The sequence below is a fragment of the Phallusia mammillata genome, chromosome 3 (genome assembly GCF_965637545.1).
Source record: "Phallusia mammillata chromosome 3, kaPhaMamm4.hap1.1, whole genome shotgun sequence".
NCBI classification, from domain to species: domain Eukaryota; kingdom Metazoa; phylum Chordata; class Ascidiacea; order Phlebobranchia; family Ascidiidae; genus Phallusia; species Phallusia mammillata.
The window spans coordinates 5,602,818-5,621,091 of record NC_137254.1 but is presented as its reverse complement, the minus strand read 5'-3'; the positions used below and the strand labels follow the sequence as shown (position 1 = coordinate 5,621,091).

General features: G+C 37.2%; 1 protein-coding gene across 1 annotated transcript; it reads right to left on the bottom strand.

The window, feature by feature from the left end:
• Positions 1-904: 904 nt before the first annotated feature.
• LOC145220527 (uncharacterized) lies at positions 905-9,087 on the bottom strand. The gene is made up of 10 exons (XM_080087739.1): positions 8,972-9,087; positions 8,514-8,573; positions 7,978-8,035; positions 7,531-7,681; positions 6,423-6,586; positions 4,776-4,941; positions 4,181-4,254; positions 3,013-3,199; positions 1,676-1,829; positions 905-1,299 (listed from the first exon to the last, which is right to left on the bottom strand). Exons 1-10 carry the CDS (start codon positions 9,033-9,035, stop codon positions 1,064-1,066), a joined length of 1,314 nt encoding a protein of 437 aa, XP_079943865.1. The 5' UTR covers positions 9,036-9,087; the 3' UTR covers positions 905-1,063.
• Positions 9,088-18,274: the final 9,187 nt, after the last annotated feature.

Sequence of the window (18,274 nt, the reverse complement as noted above, 5' to 3'; positions counted from 1 at the left end):
GCACAATCTGGCGTTATTTACACTTTTATAGGTAGCTTCCAGCGTCTAATTTTTTTCCTACGGCAATTTTTGTGAGTCATTAATGGTGTTACCAGGCAATATGCCGTAATACGGTATTCTAAAAACTTCATGTTAATCAAAAATTTCCAGCATTCTGGTTTATTCAACAGTTATAGCTGGTTATCTAACGACAGCAGTTAATACAAATGCTGTTATTTTCGCCGTTGGGTGTCGCCAAATCATCTTTACCCTGCTCGATTCCAATTATGACTTATAACCAGTGAGTGGGATTCAGCCGGTTCGCAGCGGTTCTATAGAACCGTCTCACCAAATTTTATGAGACCAGCGAACCGGTTAGCATTAATGGTTACTGTCAATGGACTTTTTATAACAGAATCGGCTGAAAAATCTGACTTTTGTGATAGAACCGACTGACAAAAAAATTGAATACCACCACTGCTTATAACCATTGGTTAAATATAAACTGAAGTGTGTCTGGTTACATTAATTGACATACTAAATGACCAGTATAAACTATAGACAGTACACACTGTTTCAACAACATATAAGGTCTTGATATTTTGGTAGTTTATGTCCAGATGTGGCATCGGCCAGATTGGTTAGGCATGGATTTTCAGTCAGTTAATCTCGACAAACTGTGCTGTAATGAGGCTATACTAGCATATTCGGTGATTTTTTTGTCACTTGTTACATTGATAAGACCTTACATATCAAAGCAGTGTGCAATATCTGCAGCTTGCTTATAAATTCAATATTTTTGATAGTTTCTGTTACCGAGAAAAACTAATATTTCGTTCAATTCTCATATTTCAACTAAACAACTAGTTTAAAATTGTATCCTACAAACCTAAACATTAATTTCGAAAAGCCTATAAACACATCATCAAATGTTTGTTATTTGTATTAACCATAAAGATGCACAGTCACTATTACGTCACAGAGTAGAATATGACGTCACTGTCATTTCAAAGTTTCGCAACACACACACAATATTTCACTTTTCCGATTACAATAAAGTCCACAAAGAAACAGTTTTTCCTTTTTAAATCTTAGAGGCTTTGAGGTATTTCTTTCTTCGGGATATAAGGACAAATCCGAAACCAGAAGCAATGATTAAAATGACAGCAACCCCTCCAAGAGCCACCATAGCTGTATGAATATTTTCTTTTGCCTGTTGCAATGCCATCAGTTGTATTTTGACCGTATTGTCTCCTTTCAGTGGTTTCTCTTTTTTGACTGGGTGGTCGTTTTTCTTAGGTCGTTCGAGAGGTTTTTGGTCTGCAAAAAGTGATTGAACCGTTAAAATGGCATTAATATCTGTTGCTCTTACTGTACTCAGGGAGCTAGCGTTTATGCCCAGACACGTGAACATCTTTTCTACGCATTTAAATGGTTTGTAAATTGTTTTAAAGGTGTGCACATCTAATATTGCTCACAGCGGTCCTTAGTGTACTTAGGGAGCTTGTGTGTGCCCTGACGCATGAATATATATGCTGCTCATAAACTAGTGTGTGGCCACAGCGTGGACATCTAATATTGCTTACAGTGGCCCTTAGTGTACTTTAAAAGCTTGTGTGTAAGCTTAGCCAAACAAAAATTCCCGTATCCAAAACTAGTTTGTGGCTAAAGGAATTTTCCAACTACTTTTACTTACGGGTTTTCTGTTTCTTGTTTCCTTTGTGGGTCTTTTTGTTGGAAGCTTTAGGTGCTTTGCGTTTGGCCAAACGCAGTGGTCCCATGGAGACAGTCTTCATTGATTCACTCTTTGCTGCCACCGAGCGCTTTGTGCGTGAACCACCGTCGCATTCCTGAAATGCACAAAAATGACATTAATTACAGCATATCGAGTTGTAAAAGCCTGACATCGCCTTTTGGGTAGGGTTCGGGTTTGAGTTTGAATAAAAAAGGTCATTATATTACACTAGGCCTAATTTGTGCCGCAATTTTACACTTTTAGACTGAAAGGTCTTGTACTAAAATTCTTAATACGTAATCATGCCTAAAATGGTTGCCGTATTTTTCAAGTGCTTTTTGCATTCTTTGATTCTGCTGGGTTTATTTGGAAAACTCTACACCAGTGGTTCCCAACCAGGGCCCATGGCCCCCAGGGGGGCCACGAGCTGTGTTCAGGGGGGCCACAGGTGTAGATTTACCAGAAACACCCACTAAAAAGTCCCTAATTTAATCAACTATTTTGCATACTATTTGTCTATATTGAGGCTTTTTACGAATGCGGACCCTCATTTACTCTATTCGACCTGTTTAAAGCCGATATTAGTATCCAATTTCCACACGAGTTTGCCATTTACATTTTAAGGGGGCCACAGGACTTACAAGGTTACATGAAGGGGGGCACCAGGCAAAAATGACACTTTTAGGGGGCCACGGTCCATGGAAGGTTGGGAACCACTGCTCTACACGAATCTGTTATTAAGTTAAGTGAGAAAAATAACGGCCCAAATAGACATTAAAAGCAACATGCTTTATTCATCAAACGTTTCGGTAAATGCTAAAATCATTATCAGTGGTATGAGGGACCGCATCAGTTACACCGTTTTATACCCACAAGTACTGGCCCTTCATATGACTGATGATGGTACGGGCATTTGCCGACACATTTGATTAATAATGCATGTTGATTTTACGTCTATTTTGGCTGTTATTGTCCTCATTAAACTGTCAGTATACATTATAATTATTGTATCTATCGTGTACACTAGGGTTGACTTATCGAAGCTTCTGGTAACACTCTTTTTAGTCCCACAAAGTCTTTATTGGACATTTTAAAATTCATGTCTCGGCCTCCTGTACATATATTTTAAGATACATGTTTACGGCTGCACAACTCGTCGCTGCAGCCGTATCCCTAAAGTTTAATTAAGACATCTCATCTCTAGCTCGGAGGGTTATGCTAAATCCGAAATGACCCCATAAGAGTGTATTTTCCTATCCCTATTATATGGAAGCCTAAAAATCACCTAAGAAACTCACCCTATCATCGCACTCCTCATTCTCTGGGCAAACGTCCAGTTCACAACAGACCCAGAAATCTTGATCGGACAATTCCTGGTGACGCCAAGTAAAGAATTGATATGAAAACTCGAGTTTTGAATCAGTATGCGAAGTATGGACGACATTTCCTGGGTCCGCTCTTGACAGTGGATCTTCCTCTGCGCAGCTGAAAAAGTTAACAAGAGTTGTGGTTATGACACTAATAAGCTATCGTATGGTTCAGGTCAGTAACGTGTGATATGTTACGACGACTTTGCGAGCTTAAAGGCTTTTAATTACCATGCCACTTGTTATGTAGCATAGGCTACACTATTTTGTAGGCTTAATGCAGGTTTCTTTTGTCAACAACAGCGCTCAGAGTTGTAGGTGGGCCCGAAATTCGAGCCAGAACACGGCCTGAACCCGAAAGTATAAACCCGAATCGTTCTGAAGATGTCCATTTTGTCCTGAAACTTTGATTGGTAGGCCTATAATAAAGAAAGCCTACACAACAGACAATGGCTGAAACAACTTTTTCAGGCTGTTGGGTAGTAGGATTAGTCAAGCAACTATCTACTTTGTAAAGCAATTCATATTTTACAACATGGCGGACACATAATGTGAAAAAGACACGCGCGAACCAAGCCCTATTGGATAAAAAAACAAGCCCAAACCCGACCCAGCGTACAACTCTGATAGCGCTTGTTTTACATACTTGAAGCAATTGCTTTTTTCGTAGCGAACTAAGGCTTTATTGTTCTTGCCAAAAGCGGATTTCCGAACTGGCTTCAAGTAGTCAACCATAGCGCTTGTTTTACAGTTTTACAACCTTGATGCAGGTTTCCTAACTAGTTTTGTAATGCTTGCTGGCAGGTTGGCTATCTAACTTTCTGCAGTCAACCATAGCGCCAATTTTGCTTGCTTAAAGCTTTTTTTTTAACTTCGTGCAGTCAACTATAGCAATTGTTTTGCCAGTTTAACGCGGGTTCTTCACTAGTTTTGCGCTGTGAACCATATCGCTGGTTTTGCACACCTAAAATTAGTTCACAAAAGCCTCAAATAGTCAACCCTATCCTTATTGGTTGCATGACCTTCTGCGTTTAAACAGGGTTTCCTGATAAACTAATGTGAAGTGAAATATAGTCTATTTCAGCATTTATTTGCTTACCCATCTTTCAAAATGTAGAAACGTGCTGGACCCTCATAAGATTCATCTCCAGGTTGCACCCAACATTTGCGACCCTGAAAAACAAAACTAATTTATATCATACAAACTAAAATGTTAAAAAATGAAGGGTTAGATTTAGCGCTTCTTATAACTGAGTTGGTAACATTGACTTTTGACGTTTTGTATAAATAGTTGGGACTTGAGCAATATCAGTCAGGTGCCAGTCCAGTGTTTCACAAAATATTTTAGAGATACATTAAATAATTACACATTTATCTTTGGTACATTTTGCAGGCTAAAAACACTAAAAAGATGTTTAAAGAAACTAATTATTTGCAACTGTTATTAAATTGGATACATTGCAGATAGTGACAAATAGATAAAAACAAGGTTTCAGTTAGTTAAAATCATGGGCTGATTTAAATTGTGTTGAGTGTATTTCTCAACGAATACATAGCGAAGCAGTAGCAATAAAAATCAAAAACGGAAAGCGTTATGCTATGCGGGCTCACCAAGAAATTAAGGCACATTGTGAATAAACACAACTAGAGAAGGCATTACTTCACATTGTGCAAAAATAGTTTATTTTTGTCACCTGTAAAATGAATCCGCTTGAAGGTGTCATTTGGCTTTTAAAGAATAATTCGGTGCCGAGCTCAATGTCGGTGTCAGTGGCCAGTACGTCAAAGTTGTCATCAGTGTATCTTAGAAGGTCAGCTTCAAAACGGAATTTCACCGGGTGGACAACTTTATCGAAACGACTAAAAAAACAAATCATTTTAGTCATTAAAAGCAATATTATACAAAAATTGGTTTGTTTGGGTTATAAATAAGATAGACAGGGATTAATCTATTTCCCCTAAACTTTATAAAAAGAGTACATAGTGTTTGCTCATACGTGCATGCAACGCATAAGTACAGTATACTGTATTAAAAGATGCACCATAACGGCCGTGTCATTTGGTCTAGAACAGTGGTTCTCAAACTGTGGTACTCGTACCACTAGTGCAGTGGTTCTTAACCTTTTTTCCTTGCTGCACCCCTTTCAAATCACAAACCAATTTTCGCACCCCCTTTCAAATCACTAACCAATTTTCGCTCCCCCTTCTGTAATTGCTTAAATAGAATAGACCTAACCAACCTTAATGGGTCAGCATCCCCGCACCCCCTAGGAACAGTTCTCGCACCCCTTGGGGGTGCGTGCACCCCAGGCTAAGAACCCCTGCACTAGTGGTACGCCGGAGCTTTTGAGGTGGTACCCGAGCTGCTGTACCTTATTCAAGTTAAATCATAAAAAGCAACTTACCGGGCCAACTAATTAGGACGTCTGAAAAGTCCAAATTGATTTCTGACTTAACTCACAGATTTAGCTAAACGATTTGGCGATTATTCCTAATTGTTTATGACGCAACCATCCCAATTGTGACGCAATGTGGTGCCTGTTTATTCAATTGTTTGTACACAATAGGCGAACAATTAGTCGGACGCATATCGCTATACAGGGCTGGCAGTACATCTTTCTAGTTCTACAAAATCTATTGACCAAATCTCTTAACAGAAGTGCATATCTTATAATAACCAACGTCCCACCCTCAGTCTTGTTTACCCACAATGCGCCAACTTCGCCAAGCCCCAGTCACATAACGCGTTATAATACGGTATATCTGCGCCGTGTTTAAACATTATTTAGCCACTGTCTTGCGCTCCGTAACGTTTTAACGTTGCACAAATACTTCCGACTTGTTAATTCTTTCAGTGCTTTTGTGTCGCAATGTTTTTATTCACTAAGATAAATAAATTTCTAAAGCGAATTTTCCCGTATGTGTCTGAAGCAGATTTGTAAACGGGTCTGAAACTGGAGGCCGAACCTGACCCGAAACCAAAATCGCGAGCCCGAAACCCGGCCCGAAGCCAAATCGTTTTTGAGAAGCCCGTTTAGGCCCAAAAGTTTGATTGACAGGCCTATAACATAGAAGCCCCAGGAAAGACCACGACAACCAACAGAGTAGCCCATACAATAATAGACAACTATTCTTGAACAAGTCGTTTTTGGACTGTTTGACGCTAAGTCAGGTCCAGCAACTGGCTTCTTAGATAGTTAAATTTACTCAAAAACTACTGACACAGAGTGTAAAGTCATGCCCGAATCAGATCCGTTTTTTTATGAACCCAAAGCCCGAACCCGAACCCGAACCGGGCCCGAAAAAAACGGCCCGACTTACTACTTGTAATTTGTACTTACACTAAACGGGGCTCAATAGGGCCAACGACGGTCTTGTATTCGCGATCGTAAAGGCAACCCATCACAAGGGTTGGGATGTCAGCTCGGCTGATAGGGTTATCTCCTGGGGTGGGTGTAGAAATTACACAAGCTTTGTAATAGTGGGCAACACCGTCGTCTTTGTTCTGATAAAAGCAAATGAAATGTAAGTTTTTTTTCGGCAAGTAAATGTACGTAAAAATATTGGAAACAAAAACGATTGCTTTGCTATAATGTTTTCTCGGTGATTGATGGTGTAGCTACTAATGTAAGAACTCACAGTAGCCATGTTTGCTAATTTCCGGTAGGTGGCCCACGCAAATATTGTAAATGCAATTTGTGCATGGGCTATTAGGGATCTGAGGTTTCATAATCATAACAACAACAAAAATCAGCTTAAAACGCTAGTTTTTTATGTTAAATTTGCAGTGATTTACACCCAGTTGGGGCATCGAACAGATTTTCGAAAAGATTTGTGGCTTTTTGGCATGTTACTTCTAACAAATTGGAGTGACGTTAAATGGCTACACCGGCCTGTATGGCCAATGGCATGCCACCAGCTGCACTGATAATACCTAATAGGTCAAAATAGTGTGCACTGTCGGCAGCTTGCGTAGTAATTTTTGGTTCTTATTTTCATTCTGTAGCCTAAATAATCATTTAAACCTACGAGACGGTTGTTTTTTATTTGCGCTGGAGTCATTTCGGGTTGTTTGCCAATAATACAGTGGTGTTTGGATAACAAATAGGGAATTGTGGGTCGCTAAAAGAAAATACGGACTGCTGGAAAAGCATGCAGTGAAGGGTCTACTTCTTTTAATGACCAATTTTGCAAAATTGACTACTTATAATATGAAATCCGAAATTATTATACAGACAGTTAAAAACTGGTTTCCTAATCGCCTCAGCCTTATTTAAAATTGGTTAAGGTCCACATACACAGACCAGCGATCACGACATACTCTTTTATAAATCATAGTCCGACAGGCCTATTAACGGCGTAATACCGATTCAATCCGGTTTTCAAAGCATCCTCGTATTTTCCTTTTAAAATTGGTTTGTCAAGCGAGCAAAAAAGCAAAATTAATACCTCAGTACCCCAGACACATTGACCCAAGCCCAACATAAAGATGAATTGGCCGTCCTGGTTTCCTGCTTCACATTCGGTAAAACCGTCTTCATCTGTAAGGACTAACCGATCTGCATCAATCCCCTCGCTGGCTAGATAAGCGTCACTTATACTAAAAAAATGACAAGAATAGTTTGTTATTGTAGTTATTTTAATGTTAAAATTGTGGTTTTTGTTTATTGTTTTTTTTTCTGTAATCTGTTTTGCTATTGTTGTTAGAGGTGATATTGTATTTAGATTTTTGCTATTGTTGTTGATTTTGCTGTTGTTAGTATAAACGTGTTATTGTTGGATTTCGTGGCTATCTGTGTGTGTTGTACTTTTTTGTTACATTTACATTTTCCAATTGCTATTACTACAATTTATTCGTATTAGTAGCTAACTTTAACAACTGTGCTTTATTCTTACCTAATAGAAGCTCCGTTGTGTCGACAATCAATGTTCGCAAGTGAGTTTTCAATCGCCACTGTAAAAGATAAATATTGTTTTTACTTGTTTTTTAATAACTTTTTTTTGTTAAACATATAAAAACAGTTTTTAAACCAGCCCAAAAGGCGCAACTCCATGCTACAGAAAAACTAATCAAGCAGAATTTTAGTGTATATCATCTGCTTGCAAACACCAATATAAACGGCAGGTTTGATATTTGGGTTTTATTCAACATAGGCAAATGCAATCGTAATGATAAATAGAGTCGTAATGCGTAAATGCCATATGTCATAGAGGCGAGAGTCAAGATTTTAAAACCGCTTGTGAAAAAAATAATGATAAATGTACTCTAAAGAAAATTATTAGAACAAAATTGTCAGACTTATTCTTATGATAATTTAAAAAAAATTAAAAAAGTAGTTTTTTGTAGTTTATGCATCTAAAAAAACTGTGTGAGGAAAAAAGTAACTGGAGTGCTATAGCCAAGCCAAATGACAGTGCGTTTTTATACTTACAAAGGCTGTTTATGTCTGGAATTTCATCAGAACCGGCACGTTTTTGGCGGCTTAGTTCTCCTGAAAACAAATATATAATTCAGTTCAAAAAGTTAGGAAAAAATAGTGTTTTGTAACTCATTAGTCATATTTTCAGTGATTTATTTTCGCTGAGCTACTGATATACGGTTATAGTATGATAAAAAGCGCGGCCATTTTGTATTTCTGTTGTTCTAAAGTAAAAATATACTTGAATGGCATTTACATTTAAAAAGTTAGAAATGCAGTTTCTTTTTCAAAACGGGAAATTTGACTTTTTCTGAGGGCTAATTTTTGTCGTCATAGTTGGTAATTAAGTTTTTAGACGGAATTAAATAAATTTTATCTCGTTGCTCTTTGAAAAGGATTAAAACGTTTAAAAACGCCAACGCTCTTCGAAAAAACAGAAAATTATTCCTATCAAAAACGAAATATCTTACTTGTTGCAGAAACACTAACTGCCAAGCCAAGAATGGCAACACAAATTGAAAATACGCAACGCATTTTCTAAGTCTTCTCCCAAATCTTTGTAAATTTATAAACCTACAACACTAAACAACCTAAAAAGTTTATAACAAATAAATATAGTAAGTCTATGTTGTCATTTTGTAACATTTTTGGAGACAAGACGAGTTTATGCGGTCGTGAATTTTTTTGTAAATATAAGTACTAGCGGTCATAACGTAAATTAAACTGTTTTGCTAAATGTCTGGTTTGCAAAACAGCTCTAACCATATTTTATGGGGCTTAAAAGAGTATTGCCTAGTAGTCGAATGCATAAGACTATTTGTGTGCAAACAATGCTAGAAAAACGCACCACAAGCGTCACAATTTAGATTATGACGTCATAGACAGTTTGGACTGATCGTCAGACTGTTTAGCTCGATCTGTGCATCCAAATCAAAGTTAATCTAGAGTCTAGATTCTAGACTTTTCAGATACCATTAGTTGGAAAATATAAAGTAAAAACCTATTTAGGAACAAGCAGACACTTGATTTGGGTGAAAATTGGTGAAATAAGGATCTGCGATGCGGCCGTCATAGCGAAAAGGCAGGCCTACTGTACCCCTGCGGTAAAAGAATTTATGCTTATAAGGCATTCCAATATGATTTTCAATGCAAAGCAGTCACAAGTATACACTGTTTTAAATGCTGTCATAAATATCTAGATAAATTTCGCATTCTCTTTATAATCTCTGTAATATTTTGTCTCAGTGATGTTTTAGGCTTTCAAATCTTGCTGTTTTGAGGGGATTATTGCATTTTTATCACTTGTGATACTTATTTTATTTGTAAGTTGTACTCTAAGTCTTGCTAAAATGCTTTCTTGATTTCTTATAACGCCCCCAATAGGCCCAAAGTACTGCAGTTTATTAAAAAGTTTTACTTATAATAAAAACCTTTCTGCCACAATGAGATAATGCATTTTTAAACTGTATATTTACTCTTAAAGCAGTCAGGTAAAACTTTAAAAATTCACCAATTTAGGCCCACCAAAAACATAACCTAATAAATTTCCTTAAACACTCATACATTTCAATAATTTCCAAAACCAAAACATTTAATTCACGTAGTTTTAAAATAAATACCAAATTTGGTTTGAAATCCCGTTTAAATACACTTTTCAAACTGTTTTCTCTACATTTGATTATCATATACATGTTTTACTGCAATAATTTGTCAATATATTTTCTCTAAGAACACTTCTGTGTAAAATTTCTCTCCAAAATGATTTGAATTACAACATCACAGCTCAATTAGTACTAAAACTACCTTAATTTAACTAAATATATCACTTATTTAACAAATAAACCAAAAACCTTACCAAAAAACCCGACTCTAATATAACACACCAACATATAGCACTGCATAATATACAACTAACACAAGCGATAAACACAGAACCCTTCAGATAATTACGCGTTGCGTGCGGCCCGTAACATACGAACAAAGAATAGGAAATGAAATCATCCCTGTACAATCGTACCGTGGTATCCGGCGCGCTAACGCAACGCTCGTTCCGTAAGGTGCTATGCGCATGTATGTATGCATGTGTGTGCTGTTAATGGCGTGTTTGTTAGTTGTGTATATATCCAGCTATGCTATATGCCCTATTTCAATTAATATGCTATGTAAGGTACCTGAAGATATTAAGGGCTGCACTGCCTGTCTTGTTTATTGCAATGTTCTTTTAATCTCTTTTGATACACGGAACACTTTTTCTGCAATAAAAAGTCTTGCGGAACACCAAACGAAATTTTATAATGACGAACTAACAAGTTCAAACACTTAAATCAACTACTGTATTGTATCTAAGGAGCAACAGACCCATATAATTTCATTATTGTTATTGCACAGCGAGTCTTATTATTATACAACAACAAATTGAGCCATTCACACTTGAAATAGTGGATAATTACTTCCATTAAAGAGCTACTTACGCCCATTGTGTTAAACTAGTAATGTTCGAACGGTGTTTCATGGCACCCAAGTCAAACTAATCAATTTCTTGTGAAACTCCTAATGATCTTTTACAAAACACATTTTAAAAATCGCTGGTTTAAGACAATTTTGGTGGACTCTAACAAAACGCTTGCTTCGTAAAGGTGCATACGCGTATGATGTACTGTTAATTATGTGTTGTCAAACAGTGCATTCATCAAGCCAGCTAAGTTATATTTTTAATAATATATCACTGTATATAAGGTACCTAACAGCACTGCCTATATATTCTTTTAATGTATGGGTATATAATTCTGGTCTCAACCGAATAATAAATTAATACCTACCCACTAAGGTTTATTAAGCGACCTATTCGTTCTGTATGTTAGTTTTTGCTTGTAGGAAATAGTGTATATGTGGTCCATAATACCTACAGGTACCTCATCAGTGATCTAACTCGTTCATGTATGGTAGTTTGGGTCAATCTTTAAAGTAACTCTCATAAACCGTGGTCCCCTGCTTAGTTCTTAACCACAGTTAATACAGGCCCGTGTCTTACGAATTGTCCGGATTAGGCGAAGATCCGGATTAACCGATGCCCGTTAGTTAAAGCCTTTTAAACACATTTCAAATCATTTGAGCCTCAAGTAGTCTTGCGGATGGTAAATAATTAATTCAATCAGGTATACGAATACACATTTATGTGCATAACAAATGAACGAAATGATATTTTTTATGTATAGTTTAGCTTAACGCTTTCAATCTATACCTCCCACTTATGTTTTGGTAGCTACGTTTTGTTTTCAACATGCCAAAGATACTGAACTATTTGCACCATGTAAACAAAAAAATAAACTCTACAGCCGGATTTCGCTATGACCGTGCGTGCCAGGTGTACAGTGAATTCTGTGTTCAGCCGATTTGTGGCACTGCGTATGCGTCGTCGAACTATCAAGTTTCATCAGTGCAGTTGGTGACAAGACATAGGGCCTATTAGCTACTGCAGCCATCTAACGGCATTCCAGGTTGTTGAGAGTGACAAGTAGAAAAGCCTTGCTTTGACCAATTCTGTTCGATCCAGGGAGATTTTTTGCCTTTTTACTTACTTTTTCGCCTATCTCAAAAGGTCTTTATCACTGATGACTAATTTTGTGTCACTATTGTAAAAGGTTCATAAAATAAAACACCAGTAAGCTAAAAGTACAACGGAAAGACATTTACGAATCGTTTTATGCAAGAGGTGCGCGGGATAAGGAGATACGAAATCGGATTGATACACAACAATATATACAGTAGTTGTGCGCCACCCACTGGTCATCCGTTTAAAGACGTTTTTTGTTGGAAACTTAAGACGTATTTGTCTTGTTACTTAAATCTACGATTGTGTAATTCGCTCTAGCGAATGTGTAACAATTTGCAGACATTTTGACACCCTATGCTATTAGCAAAATTTGTGTTGGCCCTTTTACATGCTGTTGGCAAAAATTTACTGTTGTTAAATTCCAACACTTCTAGACTTCTTACCAAATCTTTTCAATTTTTTTACTGAACCAAAGTTTTTAACCTTTCTCGGGGGGTTTGTACCAGAGTTGTAATCGGGCCTGAAATTAGAGCTCGAACCCGAATCGTTATTAAGAAGCCCGCTTAGACTCGAAAATTTGTTTGAGAGGCCTATACATTGTAGCGTCAGTAACATAGGCGCCGAGTAGGCGGTGGCGGAGTGGCGCCGCCACCTTGGGTTTTTAAAGCACGGTGGCGGCCATCGTGGATATTTTGGTTAGTTTATAGCGGTATCGTACCAAATATCGTCAAATCTGAAGAAATTTGGAAACAATTTTGCTTTTAAACTAACGTGCTGGCGATACATACAGCCACAAAACGTGGCTTAAAACTGCAACCTGCTTTGATTGGGGCTTTGTTTATGATGTCAAACACACAATTGTCTGGCAGTAAATGTTGGGCCATTGTTGTGTACAGTGGAAATGTGTTGTAATAAATGTTAAACTTGACGAAACAGTTTTTACACGTTACTAATGATAAATGTTACAGCAACGTGTTGCAATTGCGAACTAAACATAATTGTAAACATACGTTTTTTTCTGATTTGGACGAACGTTGCATTTTTTGGAAAGTTTGTTTGGCTTTGAATTTAAATTATTGTGGTTGCACGCATTAGTGACGTCACGTCACATCAAGTGACGTAATATTTTATGCCCGCCACCTTGCATTTTTGTAAAACTCGGCGCCTATGGTCAGTAAGATCAAGACAACAAACACAATAGAAAATTGGTCTTGAACCAGGCGTTTTAAGGCTATTGACCTTAGGTCAGATCCTTCTAGCTACTTAGCTAGTTAAACTTATTAAAAAAATAATGACACAGAGTGTCTTAAATTAAAAACCGAGTGTCTTAAATTAAAAACATACAGGCCCCAATCAAGCCCTTTTTGTAGAAACCTATGCTCAAACCCGGCCCGAACTCGACCCGACGTACAACTCTGGTTTGAATGAAGTACGTTTCCATGTAAATATTAAAAAGTACTTGACACTATATGTGGTAATTAGGCGCCTTACAATTAGCCTAGACATATTGTTCATTAGCGCCACCTTGCGAGGATTTCAAAAGTTTTTTCACCTCACAAAATTGAGGTGTTTTCTCCCACAATTGCTACTTTTGCACTTGTATCCCAACCGCTGGGTTTTCGCATAACTTTTTCATGCTACGTGATTACAATACGTTAATACGTTTGTTAGGTCGTTAAACACGGAAACAAAATACAATAAAGATAAATGTTTAAAATAAAAATGTACAACTATTTGTACTATGTTACCTTAATGTTTATGTTACAGAACAATTACCATATTTTGGCTTAAATCCCAAATGGTAATTTAAAAGCTAATACACCTAAATCGCAGTCGATGTGAGCCATTTCAAAAACATAAATTTGATGACAAATGGCGCTACCTAGCGGTAATAAAAATCGAATTAACATTACAACTTAAAAAGCCTTTTATGTGCGTTATATGCGTTATAGCATAGTATATATCAGGTGTGGCCAACACGTCGATCGCGATCGACTGGTCGATCGTCTGCTTATGACTGGTCGATCGCACTAAATTATCCACAACTAATCAAAAGCGTATTCATTTGAAATCAATTTTATAATTAAATAATACCACACAGCACTTCTTACGGCAGGGCTTAATAATAATGTAAATATCACTTCTTTGGTATGTAACAGCTGTGATTTTGGCATCAAATTATGTCGTAACAAATACAATGTTTGTCGTAACAAACAGAGTGTTTGCGTTAATGAAGCAGATGCAATTGATTAAGGAAATGCAAAAGTTAAAGCATTTTGCAGTTAAGGCTGTCTTTGACAGGATACACGCCTGATTATGAAAAGTTGATAAACCATGTGATGACTTAAACATCCCACTGACTACTTTGATAAAAAATGTAGCCTACACATGCGACTTTTTATTGTCACAAGAACCAAATGATGCTTGACTTGACAATAAAACTCGAATATAAATATATGGTAATTGTCAATCAAATCTCATGCTGAAATTTACGTTATTGTTTTGTGTTAGTTGCAGTCTAAATTACCACAGATCAGTCGATCGTGTACAATTAAGAAAATTTTTGTCGATCTCAACGACTAACAAGTTGGCCACCCCTGGTATATATTATCATAATCGATATAAAGCACTCAATTAAGTGTTTGTGGCGAATATAAACTTGTCATAGTAAAAAACGCAAAAATATTTGTCGGGAATTTTTTTCCGGGAAATGAAAAAAAGCGCGAAATGCGGGAACTTTAAGTTATTTTTTTGTGTTAAAATAGTTTGTAACTTTTAGATTTCACTTCAGTATTGTGAAGGGGTTTTGAAAATTTATTTGCCTTTGTTCATCTGTAACGCTACAAAGCTGTAATGAAATAATACAAAATTTGTAGGTTGGGAAAAAATCGTTTTCATAAGTTCACTCTGCGATTCTGGTTCTGTTTGTGATGAGACTTTAAAGGACTCGCGCCTTTCCAACTAAGCTACACAGGCTCAGTGGAGAAACCCAATAAAAATCGAATCACAATCACCATTGCCTGCCTTGTATGCTGCACATGTCAGCTTCGTAGTAGGGGATCGCCAGACCGACCAGTCATGAGTTAAGACATAGATGAATAGCTGGAATCAGCCCTGAAGCGTCAATGCAGACCATCAGCGATCATGCTTGGTAACCTGCTGATTCAGTGTAACGCCTTAAACAGGCCTGTCGTACTATGATTTCTATATGAGTGTGCCGTGCTCGCTTGACTGCATCGACGCTTCAGGGCTGATCCCAGTTGTTCATCTATATCTTAAACAAATTATATCTATACATTTTGCTTAGACACTTATTTGAAAGTAGCTAAATTCTAAACAAAACGATAAAAGTGCTTGTATAGTAACATTGAAAACAGAAGATACAAACATTGTAATTATTTAACGTGTAAATTGATACAATGTCTGACATAAAGTGTATTAACTTGTTTAGTTGGTTATAAATGAATAACAGAATTACAACAAATAACGTCAGCACCGCAACACCGTTTTATTAGTCTTTTTCCGAATTGTCTTTATACGGTGTAGCTGCAGCGCATTCAGCGTTACGCAGCTATTTCCGGCTTGGTGATTGTTTTAGTGCAGGGGTCTCCAACGAAAAGAAAAAAAAAAACAATTTTGAACTACCTAGAAGCCGTAGGCCTTATGCGGCCTTGGATGACAAAATGCTTTTAAAGACGTCACACCAATTGCAGAAAAATATGTGTTTTCATTGCTTTGAATTTGAAAGTGCTATTTTCGTTAACCTCCAATAGCTCATTGCTTTACAATCTCACTTGCGTGTTGATCAATACTTTCTTATTTCACTACAAGTTACAATGAAAGCAATTGTTTGAACATAATTTTATATCTTAGTTTTGTCTGCGATGTCTCAAACTGCTCTTAGTTTACGTAAATTAAATTTAAGGTGAAATGGATCCTAAAAGCTGTAGCGGTACGTATAAAAATACCTTTAGCAGTTTAAGATTTCGTTTTTGCTAAGAAGTTTAATTGGTATTATCATTCAATTTATTGTGGGCCGCGAGTCCTACTCGGGAAAATTACGAAACATATGTAGTGTAAATGAAATGGTTCTGTAAAGCACTGTCTTAGGCCTCTAAACAATCTTTGTGGCCTACACAAATGTCAAAAATGTTGGTGAGGAATTATGAACGTAAAACGTTTCTAAACATAGAACTAAACGGATTCTTAACTTTATACTTTCATGATCAGACTAAGTTTGCATTATTTATTATTTCATTATAATAGTAATATTTAAAAATAATTCAATTTGTAATTTTTAACGTAGACACATGGGTGTGAGTTAAAGTTTCATTAATTTAAGTTTATTCAGCACTTGACGAGTGAGTGAAAAAAACAAACTTGGGTCATATTTGAATGGGCATTTTTCATTTGCTTATGTCATATATGATATCTGGCCTGAGGGCCGTGTTTTTTTGAGACCCCTGTTTTAATAAGATCTACAATACCCCATATCTGTGTGTACTATAATCGGGACGCGTTTACGGGACGTTACACGTTTTTTGTGTTGGAAGTCTGGCTTTTAAATTAGTTTTGATCCGAAATCATAAACCAGAAATTCGACCCGATTTTCGAAAAAACCCTAAGGCTTACTGGTATAACACGCACCTTGGAATATTATTTCGGTAATCTGAGACGGCATATGCCGAATTTTAAACCAAGCAATCACGTTTAAACACATTGCTTTTATTTACAAGCGGGCGCATGAACATGATTACACAATTCAACATAAGAACAAGCACAAAAAGATTGTTTTGTTGCCGATCGAATCTCAACAGCAATTGTATGTACACATTTACGATTTCCGATGCGACCAGGCGGTTGACCGGCTCCGTTTAAATTCATTCCCATTGCCCATAAGCTTTAATGCTTGATTACTGCAAACTCTTTCTTATCGTTGTAAGTCATACAAGGGAACAGTCGATTCTTCCAGTCCATAAATGACGCAGCAACGGTGACAATGTTTAAGAACAAATCAATGTTGAACATGTTCCCCCAGAAATTGATCGAAGTCATACTAACATGCATTGCCATAAACAAGATGTAAGATGCCATGTTGGATGAGACACAAACACCAGCGCATATACAAAGTCGAATCACTGTGTGTCGCACGAAATCGGAGTTCGGTCGAGCCTCCCCTGCCACACAACGCAAACGGTAGTGCTTTGCCAGTGGGTAGAAGAAAAGACCAACAAGGGAAAACTGGAAGACGAAGGATGCAATAAAAACAAGCCATCCGATCATTGGTGATGCCTGTGTATCAATCGTGGTCACATCATAAACGCAACCGCTTGGAGAGCTGATAATGTTGTAACCCGATGCATATACGATAGATATGACAGTACAAAATGCCGGGTAACCTACAAGTATCGCAGCGCTAATAAAGCGAAGTAGAGGAGATCCCAAGCACGCATTGCTCTAAGATGCACCGTATGAACAGTAAAACACCAGCAACAAGACACAGAGCTCCTTTGGAAAGAAAGTCGTCGACGTGTGCTGAAAACCCCTTCTTTTTGTTCTGGCGGCCTTTTTTACGTCGATACTCGAAAACAGATAAACTTAAGATTAAGTACAGCGTGATGACTGTAATGAACACATTTAGAATTTCGTCGCGAAGCCAAAGTCGAAAAGTATCCGCACTCAGTTCAAAAATCACGTACGGATACCCTGTACCGTTCCCAGTATCATTCATAGCCGGAGTAGTTGCAGTGTTAATCATAGCCGGAGTAGTTGCAGTGTTAATCATAGCCGGAGTAGTTGGAATGTCAATCGTAGCTGGTATAGTTGTACTGTTACTCAGATGCATTTGAAAAGTGTTCACAGTCTTGTAATAGTGTACAACCTATACACAAGAACTGTATGAGGTCCACCAAGCGATAGAGGGGGTGTAAAGAGCTAAAATTATTTCTACAGTCTTACGTAATATCAGATCTTGCAAATGTATCATCAAACAAGAAGTGGTCCTGTTTTACTTTTAAGAAAACAAAAATGTCCGATAATTATGAAATACATATTTGTGCACAATTTCATTTTAGTTTTAATATTTGAATGTGGCGTAAAATGATGTTTTGTAAACTTTCCACGCGAGGTATAATCTTTCGAAACGAAACTGAAAACATCCCAAATGTTGTTGCAGGGTTACTTTCGCCAGGAATTAACTTTACAGTACTTGTTAACTCCA